This window comes from Dermacentor silvarum, chromosome 10 (genome assembly GCF_013339745.2).
Source record: "Dermacentor silvarum isolate Dsil-2018 chromosome 10, BIME_Dsil_1.4, whole genome shotgun sequence".
In the NCBI taxonomy this organism is placed as follows: domain Eukaryota; kingdom Metazoa; phylum Arthropoda; class Arachnida; order Ixodida; family Ixodidae; genus Dermacentor; species Dermacentor silvarum.
This window is the reverse complement of record NC_051163.1, coordinates 61,236,009-61,248,978: the sequence shown is the minus strand read 5'-3', so window position 1 is coordinate 61,248,978 and position 12,970 is coordinate 61,236,009. Positions and strand designations below refer to the sequence as shown.

Sequence of the window (12,970 nt, the reverse complement as noted above, 5' to 3'; positions counted from 1 at the left end):
GGTCGGTAAAAAATTTGGCAGATTCAACTATAGTTGACATTTACATAAGACATACTGTTGCGCAAATCATTGCGGTACGAGACATTGAAGCACATCGATGGGGACTGAGTGGCCCGAGATGAGCATTGTCATTTTTATTTTGTGTGATGTTTTAAGACGGTGACTGAAAACCAAAAAGAATCGAGCTGGTGGGCAATGCCAGAATACAATGCCACCAGAGCATGCTCACTTCGCACTGCCTACAGCAGGGAATAGCTGCACGTTTGGGTTAGCGTACGAAACGGGATCGTATGAACGAGCTTCTACTGTACTCTGCAGTCGTCGCAAATGGGGTGTTAGCGTGCGCCCGCACTAAGCACATCGCTAGTTCATCCTGTGACGCAAGCGATTCTCCAGAACGACGAAAACACCTAATGGGATTTCAATACATCTAGCTTAGCATAAAATAACTTATCTTTTGAATGAGGTTTTGTAATTAAAAACTGATAGTGGCACATTGTCGTTGCCATTATATGCAAGAACTCAGTCTGTCGACATCTGGTAATAACAGTAGAGATGATCTTGGCTCTCACAGTAGGCTGTTGTTACGTCGGCGGATATGCTCTTGATGTGTTTTCATATTTTATTGCACCGTGAAGGTAATTTTCTGACAAATTTTCTAGGGAAAAAAATGTGTGTTGGAAACCGGTAAATATAGTAATCATTCATTGTAAGCTGCAGTTTTTGCCTGAGAATGTTCTTCGGGCAGGCTGAAAATGCGTTTTCAACGGGAGGTAACAGGTTTTCGATGCATTCATGTTCCTCTAGCACTGTAAAAGCAGATGTGGCAGCCGTCGCGGTCACCATTTTGGCCATGTGTGTCCATGCTGACCAGTGAAGTTTGAACTCTCTAGTGAAGGCCAATTTGAAGATATAAATAGACAAAATTTTGGGCCATAGAATTGCACCAGCTGGGACCATTGGCTGGAATAGAAGTAACCGTAAAATTGAATTAGCCAGAGTTGAATTAACGAAAGTCTGAGGCATATGGAGTATTCAAGCAGCTCTTGTGTTCAACTGTAAGAAATTGAGGCAGATCGATAAAAGTGCCAGACATCAGAATTTGCGTGTTTATTCCCAACAGGGTCATTAACTTGGATACCTAAATTTTTAAATTGCTGTTTAACCCAAATCATTACGCTTGTAAATAACAATGTTTGACTGTACCTTCGAACACATGTTCCAGTTGTGGAATCGACACTATTTAGGGCTCAAGGTGCATCCACTAAGTACGAATCTACTTCATCCATATTCACGCTTGCATTTGCATAGACCATTTACTTCTGTTTGATCAAAAGCTCATCTGGTAATTGGAGCATGCTGTTATTAAGGCCTACTTCTGTGAAATTTCGCTTTGGCTATGTTGGCAATAATTGAGTAATATATACCACTGAAGCAATGTTGGCAACGCCATGGGCTGGTAATTGCATGATTCTTTTATTAGCAGCCTATAAACAGCACTAAGCAGACAACGGGTGCACCTAGTGGTTAGTGGATATTGCCCCGCTAAGTCCCAGCTCGTCACCTCCAAGATTTTCCAGCACGCCGCAGCACCCGCGAGCACTGCCTAATATCTGAAGTCATTCGGAGATGCTATGCATTCTAGACTGTGCGTCACGTTCGTTGAGCAATGATGGCAGCGTTTTCTTTTCATCGGTTTCTGCATCAAAAGCATCTATTTTTGCAAGCTTTTCGTAATACTTGCACTCGTACTTCAATCAAAATATTTTGCACAAAAGCTCTTCTATATCTATGCTATCTTAAACTAGAATTTCTTCACAGTGTAAAGTTTTGTTGGAGTTTGCCTTTAAGGTTTCGCACAAGACCACATAACGGCACAAGATTATGCAAGATTCAAGAATAAGGCAGCTGTTGGCTGTGCGTGACTCTTTAAGCACTTTTTTTTGCTTTGTGGTCTAATTAAGCAATTTGTAGTAGCTGAAAAATCTTGTCATAAAGTGACAAAAATAAGGCCCGGTAATCATAAATGAAGGCTTCCATGAACACTTCAGTATCTGGTCATCTGTACGCAGTGTTCTTGTACTTGGAGGTGTCGATTGATTTGGCCTTGCTCCACAATTTTCTAGCGTCCGAGTTAGCTTAGATAGTAGAGTCACCATCTTGCAGATGTGTTTGTCCCGTGTTCAATCTTGAAGCGATTCTGAATATCTGTTCATCTTAGAGAAGTTCATCGTAAGAAACAAAAAGTGACAATGACTTCAAGAACTTGAAGGGAAGGGCAAGTGATCTCTTGAGGAAGATTGTAGGCTCCCTGCCCCACGTACAGAATTGATGTTTGGCTCTGGTGTTTGTGAGATAATTCTCTTATTTGGCACTTTTATTCACCATATTGAAAAAGTGCTTAGTGCTCGTTTGTGGGCACTTTTTCTGATATTATCACCTTTTATTTCTTATGTATGTCATTGCCATTTCCATCCTGTTTCTGCCACTGTTTTTGATCCAGCAAAACATGTGTTGGTGCTTGTTTATCATTGAGCATATGCAACGAATGAGGATTCAGGTCGTGGTTGAAGAACATGATTGTGACTTGATATGCCCATGCATCATGTATTTTCAAGGTATATTGCGAAAGTGCATTTTGTGAACCTACTTTTTTATTTCGCTTTGTCTGTTTGAATATTACATTATTTGTTAGAGTTTGTAAGAACTTCGAGTGGGTTCTCCCAGGTTATTATTTCTGTCAGCTGCATTCATTTGTTCTAGCTCTGGAAAACTAATCATATTGACTGAAGTTTGTGCCCCATTTTGTAAACAAGATATTTTGTTGGAGAACAAGACAGTCTTTCTCATAAATAAACATTTGTTGACATTATTGAACATCGCTTTGTCTAAGTCCCCATGAACCGTCATTATTGATGCTGCTCAAGCTCTGTTAGGCAGCAAACTTGTGGGTATTGACGTCCTCTGTGCCATCCGCGACATTAGACCTCTCTGTACATTAATGCTTTTCGCGACATTGTATCGTGACGCTGCACGCCATGTGGTGCAAATGAAAGAGCAGACAAGCTGCAGCGACGCTCTCTTTTTTTCAACTTCTTTTTTCTTTTTCATAATTATGGCTGCCGAGTTGCAGTTGCGGCTGTTACACCTGCACGGTACTTGAGAGTATATTGTGCATTGCACGGAAACAAAGTTGATATGGAAAGTATGGAAAGATGACAAAGTTGAAGTGCCTCGTTAACAATTGACTGCTCTACGACGGTGGGCCACAGTGCTTGCTTGCATGGGAAACCGACAGGTGCCTTGTGTTTCTAAGACCTAGTAATTTTTCTGTTTGGTGCAGACTTCATTGCCGTACCTCTCCGGCTGGAGCCATCCCTTCAACAAGGCTTGAATGAGGGAACGCATCTGCTGCAGCATCCCGTATGCGGAGACCTAACAACTTCACTCACAAGCAAGGGAAAGGGCAAGCGGCCACACAAGTGCATCTACTGCGGCAAGGTGTTCAAACGGAAGAGCGACCTGCACAAACACCTACGTGTCCATACTGGCGAGAGACCATTCTCCTGCCACCTCTGTCCCATGACATTCACGCTGAAAGAGGGCGTTGTGCGCCATATACGAACTCACACAGGCGAGAAGCCATTTCACTGTTGCTTCTGCCCAAAGTCATACGGAGACCCTTCGGCTCTGAGAAGGCACAAGGCAACACATGCACGGCAGGTAACTTCGAATGTGTCATTGAGTGCGGGGTCTCCGTAACACAACCCGTGCAGTGAGCAATGGAGAAGTTGGTACAGTGACTTCCAATAATTTGACCTTGACGGCACCGATGCAATCAATTAATTTGACTGGGCGATCGAAATGAAGAAGAGGCAGAAAAAACTACCAAACTCAGTGCTGCTTCATTTGGCAGTATTGCCAGCTTCTAGCACGCCCCCGAATATAACATTCAATTTGGGCATATAGCGGACACTATGTGTAAGTTAGTGTCCATCAATGTAACTCTCAGAGAGTGCCTTATCGCTATCTATGGGCCACAGCACTTAGTCTTTTGCATGATCAATTGCGTGTTTATACTCCACATTTATCGAGCTAACATGGAACTGGATTCATACGTTTTAGAAGAAAAAAGAAAACGGGACAGAAAACATACTTACCAGGAAAACGTATGATCCCAGGTCGATAAAAAATTTGGCAAACTCAAGTATAGTTGACATTTACATAAGACATAGTGTTGTGCAAATCATTGGGGCACGAGACATTGAAACACATTGATGGGGACTGAGCGGCCTGAGATGAGCATTGTCATTTTCCTATTGTGTGATGTTTTAAGACGGCGACTGAAAACCAAAGAGAATCGAGCTGGTGGGCAATGCCAGAATACGATGCCACCAGAGCATGCTCACTTGCGCTGCCTACAGCAGGGAATGGCGGCATGTTTGGGTTAGCGTGCAGTATGCTTCCAATGGCACTACTCCACACACACGCATAGAGTGAAACAGATAGGTCAACATGCTTATCGCAATAGGGTTAGCAGCGATAGCTGTGAATGCTGACCTGCCAAAACCCGCGAAGTATGCTGGTACCAGAAGCGGAATGTATGCGTGTCGACATTCTCATGTGACAACGGCAAGCGAGCAGTGTGGGGAAGCTGCTGTGGCAAACACCTACTTGTTTTCGCCTTTTATTGTTTACGTGGGATCTAGCAGCCAGAAAATGTGTTCTTGTACATGGAGGTGTCGATTGATTTGGCCTCCCTCCTCAATTTTCTAGCCTCCGGGTTAGCTCAGATAGTAGAGTCACCACCTTGCAGATGTGTTTGTTCGTGTTCAGTCTCTGGGCTGGGACGAATTCTTCATCACTTGTGAAGCTTTGTGATAAACCTGTATGGATGACAATTTTGAAGGGATACTTAGAAAGAAACCTTGAATCCATTCAAATTAATGATGTTTCCCTCTAAATTTTGTTTTCAGTCTCCTGACTGAAAAAAAACTCATTATAACCAAGTTGCATCCGACCCGAAAATACTTTTGTTATGTCCAATATTTGTTAGAAATGTGTGATTCATTGCACACTGATGTCGGGGGGAAAAATTCCAAATTGCTTCATTACATCCGATAATTGGTTATCTCTGCATTAGTTGTAGTGAGGTTTGACTGTACTACAGGGTTAAGTATTCACAAACTTCCATTTGATGAATTTCTCTCTTAACTGCTTCACCAGTTCATTAGAGTGTTGTCACGGATTTTGTAACATTTCTTCGTACTTGGGAGGCTTTAGCGCAGAAAGAATTCTCAAACGTTGCCAAGTTGAGCCTCTGACTCGTTTGGAATGCAATGTAATCCTCCATTTTCAATAAATAGTTAACCGGACTCGAGCCCTTGTCAATATTCATGATGTCAGGATGGGGGCTGTTGGTGGGCATGGGGTTTTCTACACCAGTCACTAGAGGGATACCTAGTGCTAATGTTCCACAGGAGCAGCAAGGATGGCAGTTCGGCCGACATGGAAATAAATGTATTTCCTAAACTTCATCCTTGCGGCTTCAACATTTACATGTGTTTACATGTAAATGTAAACACGTGTTTACGTTTATATGAGTTTTATGTCCCCCCCTTATGTAATGCCTTCGGGCCCTTAAGGTGAAATAAATGAAACAAAATTCGCAGTGATTATTAATGTGTGTTGAGACGTGTTGCCTTTGTGCATTTAGAAAAACGTGATTGCTTGGAAATTTAGAAAGGTGAAGTGTAATAAATAATACAAGAGCATCTGTGTACCACCCATCATTCTCATGCTAGCTGAATAATAACAGCGCCAGTGTTTCCTCCGGTAAATACTTTGGAATACTTTACGGTTCCAGAAACTTCAAAGTGGCATTGCCACCCGTCTTTTGTTTTACTGTCCCTCCTGGCTTATGCCGCCTTCTCGTTCGGTAAGTGCGACCTTCTTGCTTTAACAGAAGCATTAATTTTATTACAGCTTACCTTAAGACGGCCTTGAAACATTTTGCTGTGTACTTGAGCACAATGAAATGAGGGCCATTTGGAATTTTCAAAAAGGAGAATATGAGCAGAGATCATATGAGTGGAATGTTTACTTTATTCAATTCCATCCTAAGCTCTTCTGTCCCCCTCAATGGGGCTAAGGAGGTCCAGTCCGGCCTAGCCTTCCTTCCTGAAGCACTGGTTATGTATGTGTGTCACGGTGTAGGTATGTTCACCGCACCGAGTTCTTGAAGTTTTCAAATAAGAACAAATTATGGAAAAAACGCTGAAGAAACGCTCTCTGTTGCACGAGCGCTATCAGACTTTATAAGTCCTCAAGAACAGAGCACATTTACAAAGTATTACCTAAAAACACACTAGATGTAAAGTTGCAAATTATTCCAAACTACACAGATCAAACATCAAAGTTCACGCATCACCCTGTTTAGAGGTGAAGCGTTCGAGCACATCAGAGGCTTAGGTAATGCAGGTGGCGAGTGTCTGCTGGGACTAGGGCCTTCCAAGGGAGATGGCGTCGGAATGTAGTCCAGTAAGGTAAGCCAGGAGCATAGAGGCTGTGGTTGGTGCTCCGTTGGATGCCCCACAGACGTGCACCAGCTTTACACGTTGAGCCATAGGCCCAGGAGCACCAGGCATAGGCAAGAGCTCAGACCAATAGTCTGACAGGCTGCTGCCTTCTTCACTTCGCTTCTTCTTTCACAATGATGCCACTTCTGCATTCCTTGCTCATGCAACAATGGTCTCCGACCATTCTTCTTTATCGTTAATGTTTTTTTTTTTTTTCTCTCTGCCATTGCAGGATCACGCACGTCTTCGTCGTCATGATTGTCATCATCTTTTGTTTGTGATGGCAGCACGTGCACCTCGTGACAATGCGAGACAGTGTTATTTGGCCATCACAAATGTAAACATTTTCCCATATGAACTCTCTGGCGAGTTCTTGCCTGGTGGGATTTGACCTTGTAAGAAATGTGATGCATGAGACTTTGTGTGATATCTCTCATGGATGCCGATTTTATTGTTGCGCTCACACGGAAGACAGTAGAGACAGAGCAGTGCATAACAAGTGGGTGACAGCGCTGGAGGTAGTGCTGATGTCTTCTTTTAGTTGGCAATAGTTGTCACACAGTGATTTTCATCATTTGTGTGCTAAAGTGAGTGTCGAGGTAATGGAAGTTGGCTGCGTGGTGTATGACATGCATCACCAGCAGAACTTGTTGACAAAGCAACAGAAACATTTCGTCATCATCACCAGCCTGTTTATGTATGAGGACGAAGGCCTCTCCCATCGATTGCCAGTTACCCCTGCATTGTGCTGTCTCACCCTGTCATATGCCTGCAAGATTCCGAATTTCATCAGACACCTAGTTCCCTGCTATCCCTGACTAGCCTCTCCTCGTCTTGTTGCCCATCCTGTAACTGTAATAGGCCAATTATCTGGCCTATGTACTCAATCTCCTGCCACACCTCCATTTCTTCCTCTTAATTTCAGCTGCAATATCTGCTAACCCTGTTTGCTCTCTAATTCACGCCACTGTCTTCTAATGTTGCACCTATCATTTTTCGTTTCGCTGCTTGCTGCACAGTCCTTAATTTCTTCTAAAGCTTCTTTATTAACCTCCAAGTTTCTGCCCCATATGCTAGTGCCAGTAGAATGCAATGATTGTACACATCTCTTTCTTCAAGGATAGTGGTACGCTGCTGACAATGATTTAGTAATGCCTGTTGTGCGTGTGCTCCAACCCATTTTGACTTTCTGTAAGTTTCCTTCTCATGATCAAGCTTGTTTGTGAGTAATTGGAGATTGTTGAGAGGCCTTTGGCCCTGGCATATTTTGAAGTAGGCCGATAATGACAGAGCAGCTACAGTGATCCTATTAGTGCCAGGCTATGTGCCTGGGTTGTTCAAAACATGAAGTTATCTCAAGACTGGCGTGTTTAATACGTCTTCTGCGGCTTAGTATACGCAATGCTCTAATGATGCCAGCTTGCAGACCAAGACTTATTCCATTTGCAGTTTCCTTGTGAGAGGTCAACCCAACCAAATAATAAAACTGAGAAAAATTGCCCTGCCCCATGCCATTTGGCGTCTTGTGTAATTGGGATGTGAATGGACAACGGTTTCATTGTAGCACTCGTGGAGATGGCAGATGTAGCAAATAAGCGCATAACAGATGGTGACACTGTTGTTTTCGTTTGCAATATTTGTCAAGCTGTGCTTTTCCTCATTGGTGTGATAAATTGTGTGTTGAGATAATGGATATGAGTTGTGTAGTGTAAAATGGGGGCACTGCTTTATCTTTATATCTTTATATTCTTTATCTTTACATTGGCATACAACGTTACCAGACAGTAAGCTGACCTTTTTTGTGTGTGTGTTGCAGCATTTTTGCGAGGAGGGTTCAATAGAAAGTGTCTACTGCTCTGAAAAAAAGAAAAGTGCTGCTCAAAGATGACCCATCATTTTCATTTCAGATCATGGAATTATGGCAGTAACATGAAGCGATTCTGAAGATCTGTTTATCTTAGAGAAGTTCATCGTAAGAAACAAAAAGTGACAATGACATCAAGAACTTGAAGGGAAGGGCAAGTGGTCTCTTGAGGAAGATTGTAGGCTCCCTGCTCCACGTACAGAATTGATGTTTGGCTCTCGTGTTTGTGAGATCATTCCCTGATTTGGCACTTTTATTCACCTTATTGAAAAAGTGCTTAGTGCTGGTTTATGGGCACTCTCTTTGATATTTTCACTTTTTATTCGTTATCTGTGTCATCGCCATCTCCATCCTGTTTCTGCCGCGGCTGTTGATTTAGTTAAACATGTGTTGGTGCTTGTTTATCATTGAGCATATGCAACAAATGAGGATTCAGGTCGTGGTTAAAGAACATGATTGTGACTTGATATGCCCTTGCATCACGCATTTTCAACATATATTGCGAAAGTGCATTTTGTGAACATACATTTTTATTTCGCTTTGTTTGATTATTACATTATTTGTTAGAGGTGTTTAGAACTTCTAGTGTTCTCCCAGGTTATAATTTCTGTCAGCTGCATTCAGTTGTTTTAGCTCTGCAAAGCTAAACATATTGATTGAAGTTTGTGCCCCATTTTGCAAACGAGATATTTTCTTAGAGAACAAGACAGTCTTTCCCATAAATAAACATTTGTTGACATTATTGAACAGACATTATTGAACATCGCTTTGTCTAAGTCCCCATCACCGTGATTATTGCTGCTGTTCAAGCTCTGCTAGGCAACAAACTTATGGGTACTGACGTCCTCTGTGCCATCTGTGACATTAGACCTCTCTGTACATTAATGCTTTTCACGACATTGTATCATGACGCTGCACACCATGTGGTGCAAATGAAAGAGCAGACAAGCTGCAGCGACGCTCTCTTTTTTTCAACTTTTTTTTGTCATAATTATGGCTGCCGAGTTGCAGTTGCGGCTGTTACACCTGCACGGTACTTGAGAGTATATTGTGCATTGCACGGAAACAACGTTGATATGGAAAGTATGGAAAGATGACAAAGTTGAAGTGCCTCATTGACAATTGACTGCTTTACGACGGTGGGCCACAGTGCTTGCTTGCATTAGAAACCAACAGGTGCCTTGTGTTTCTAAGACCTAGTAATGTTTCTGTTTGGTGCAGACTTCATTGCCGTACCTCTCCGGCTGGAGCCATCCCTTCAACAAGGCTTGCATGAGGGAAGGCATCTGCTGCAGCATCCCGTTCACAGCGACACCGCAGCTTCCCACCCAATCGAGGGAAAAGGCAAGCACCGACACAAGTGCAGCTACTGTGGCAAGGCGTTCCAGCAGAAGAGCAGCCTGCACAAACATCTACGTGTCCATACTGGCGAGAGACCATTCTCCTGCCACCTCTGTCCCATGACATTCACGCAGAAAGAGGGCGTTGTGCGCCATATACGAACACACACGGGCGAGAAGCCATTTCACTGTTGCTTCTGCCCAAAGTCATACGGAGACCCTTCGGCTCTGAGAAGGCACAAGGCAACACATGCACGGCAGGTACTTCGAATGTGTTATTGAGTGCGGGGTCTCCGTAACACAACCCGTGCAGTGAGCAATGAAGAAGGTGGTACAGTGACTTCCATTAATTTGACCTTGACGGTACCGATGCAATCAATTAATTTGACTGGGTGATCGAAATGAAGAAGAGGCAGAAAAAACTACCAAACTCAGTGCTGCTTCATTTGGCAGTATTGCCAGCTTCTAGCACGCCCCCGAATATAACATTCAATTTGGGCATATAGCAGACACTATGTGTAAGTTAGTGTCCACCAATGTAACTCTCAGATAGTGCCTTTTCGCTATCTATGGGCCACAGCACTTAGTCTTTTGCATGATCCATTGCGTGCTTATACTCCGCATTTATCGAGCTACCGTGGAACATCATTCATACGTTTTAGAAGAAAAAAAAAAACGGGACAGAAAACATACTTACAGATAGGTCAACATGCTTATCGCAATAGGGTTAGCAGCGATAGCTGTGAATGCTGACCTGCCAAGACCCGCGAAGTATGCTGGTACCAGAAGCGGAATGTATGCGTGTCGACATTCTCATGTGACAACGGCAAGCGAGCAGTGTGGGGAAGCTGCTGTGGCAAACACCTACTTGTTTTCGCTTTTTATTGTTTACGTGGGATCTAGCAGCCAGAAAATGTGTTCTTGTACTTGGAGGTGTCGCTTGATTTGGCCTCCCTCCATAATTTTCTAGCCTCCGGATTAGCTCAGATAGTAGAGTCAGCACCTTGCAGATGTGTTTGTCCCGTGTTCAGTCTCTGTTCCGTGACGAATTCTTCATCACTTGTGAAGCTTTCTGATAAACCTGTATGGATGACAATTTTGAACAGATACTTAGAAAGAAACCTTGAATCCATTCAAATTAATAATGTTTCCTTCTAAATCTTGTTTTCAGTCTCCTGGCTGAAAAAAAAACCTCGTTATAACCAAGTTGCATCCGACCCGAAAATACTTTTGTTATGTCCAATATTTGTTAGAAATGTGTGATTCATTGCACACTGATGTCGGGGGGAAAAATTCCGAATTGCTTCATTATATCCGATAATTGGTTATCTCTGCATTAGTTGTAGTGAGGTTTGACTGTACTACAGGGTTAAGTATTCACAGACTTCCATTTGATGAACTTCTCTCTTAACTGCTTCACCAGTTCAATAGAGTGTTGTCACTTATTTTGTAACATTTCTTCGTACTTGGGAGGCTTTAGCGTAGAAAGAATTCTCAAACGTTGCTAAGTTGAGCCTCTGACTCGTTTGCAATGCAATGTAATCCTCCATTTTCAATAAATAGTTAACCGGACTCGAGCCCTTGTCAATATTCATGATGTCAGGATGGAGGCTGTTGGTGGGCATGGGGTTTTCTACACAAGTCAATAGAGGGATACCTAGTGCTAATGTTCCACAGGAGCAGCAAGGATGGCAGTTCGACCGACATGGAAATAAATGTATTTCCTAAACTTCATCCTTGCAGCTTCAACATTTACATGTGTTTGCATGTAAATGTAAACATGTGTTTACGTTTACATGAGTTTTATGTCCACCCCTTATGTAATGCCTTCGGGCCCTTAAGGTGAAATAAATGAAATAAAATTCGCAGTGATTATTAATGTGTGTTGAGACGTGTTGCCTTTGTGCATTTAGAAAAACGTGATTGCTTGGAAATTTAGAAAGGTGAAGTGTAATAAATAATACAAGAACATCTGTGTACCACCCATCATTCTCATGCTAGCTGAATAATGACAGCACCAGTGTTTCCTCCGGTAAATACTTTGGAATACTCTACGGTTCCAGAAACTTCAAAGTGGCATTGCCACCCGTCTTTTGTTTTACTGTCCCTCCTGGCTTATGCCGCCTTCTCTTTCGGTAAGTGCGACCTTCTTGCTTTAACAGAAGCATTAATTTTATTACAGATTACCTTAATACGGCCCTGAAACATCTGGCTGTGAAATGAGGGTCGTTTGGTATTTTCAAAAAGGAGAATATGGAGCAGAGATCATATGAGTGGAATGTTTACTTTATTCAATTCCATCCTAAGCTCTTCTGTCCCCCTCAATGGGGTTCAGGAGGTCCAGTCCGGCCTAGCCTTCCTTCCTGAAGCACTGGTTATGTATGTGTGTCACGGTGTAGGTATGTTCACCGCAGCGAGTTCGTGAACTTTTGAAATAAGAACAAATTTTGGAAAAAACACTGAAGAAGAAACGCTCTCTGTTGCACGCGCACTATCAGACTTTATAAGTCTTCAAGAACAGAGCCCATTTATGAACTAGTACCTAAAAACACACTAGATACAGTATAGACCACTTATAACGTAACCACTTATAGTGCAGGACCGGATATAGTACGGTCTTTTCAGACTCCCGTTAATTTTCCCTTAGCACTCCATGTATACGCATACCGCTTACAGTGCAGCCGCGCGAGACGAAATACCGGTTATAATGCAGCTTCCGCTGGAAAATCTCGCCGACAAGGGCGGTAGCGAGCACGCTTCTCAACGAAGTGCTGCCACCGATGGGAGAGGAAATCAACGAGGGTGATGCAGAGGAGGAGCAAGGAGCAAAAGACGTGGAGCATGAGTCCAAGGCCGATAAAATTGTCGCCACGCGCCGTATGTACGCGTGAAAGCGCGCGGGGGAGGCATCGCTTTCACGGAGAGCAAACGCACGGCGGAGAGAAAACGCGACTTCCATCGCGCGAAAGGCCGTGGGGGTATGAGAGGGAGGGAGGGAGGGGGGGGGGGGTGGCGACGCTGTGCTGTGGTACCAAATGTATATCTTGCAACTGTGCGCAAGGGGAACTGGCGACGCAATCTCCCACGCGAAAGGAGCAAAGCGGGAAGGCAGCACGGGAGAGAGGGAAGAGGGGGGGGCGGCTTCTCCAAATGCATTCGCGCCTGTGCCGGCTTTAGGCACACTGTAT

The 12,970-nt window shown here is 43.4% G+C and overlaps 1 protein-coding gene and 1 long non-coding RNA gene across 3 annotated transcripts in view; one reads left to right on the top strand and one right to left on the bottom strand.

The window, feature by feature from the left end:
- LOC125941122 (uncharacterized) overlaps nucleotides 1–3,616 on the bottom strand; it is a 44,249-nt gene extending 40,633 nt beyond the window's left edge. Inside the window, exon 1 of the long non-coding RNA XR_007464156.1 lies at nucleotides 3,523–3,616. This is a non-coding gene — a long non-coding RNA (uncharacterized LOC125941122). The remainder of the gene's footprint in view (nucleotides 1–3,522) is intronic.
- LOC119431585 (zinc finger protein 782) overlaps nucleotides 1–10,035 on the top strand; it is a 63,826-nt gene extending 53,791 nt beyond the window's left edge. Inside the window, exon 3 of one of the 2 annotated variants that reach the window (XM_049658068.1) lies at nucleotides 9,664–10,035. In XM_049658068.1, the coding sequence (XP_049514025.1) occupies nucleotides 9,664–9,906 (243 nt within the window). In that variant the 3' untranslated portion in view covers nucleotides 9,907–10,035. Of the gene's footprint in view, nucleotides 1–3,343; nucleotides 3,534–9,663 lie in introns of those variants that run through there. The other variant, XM_049658070.1, reaches the window with a different exon arrangement.
- The last annotated feature ends 2,935 nt before the right edge of the window (nucleotides 10,036–12,970 follow it).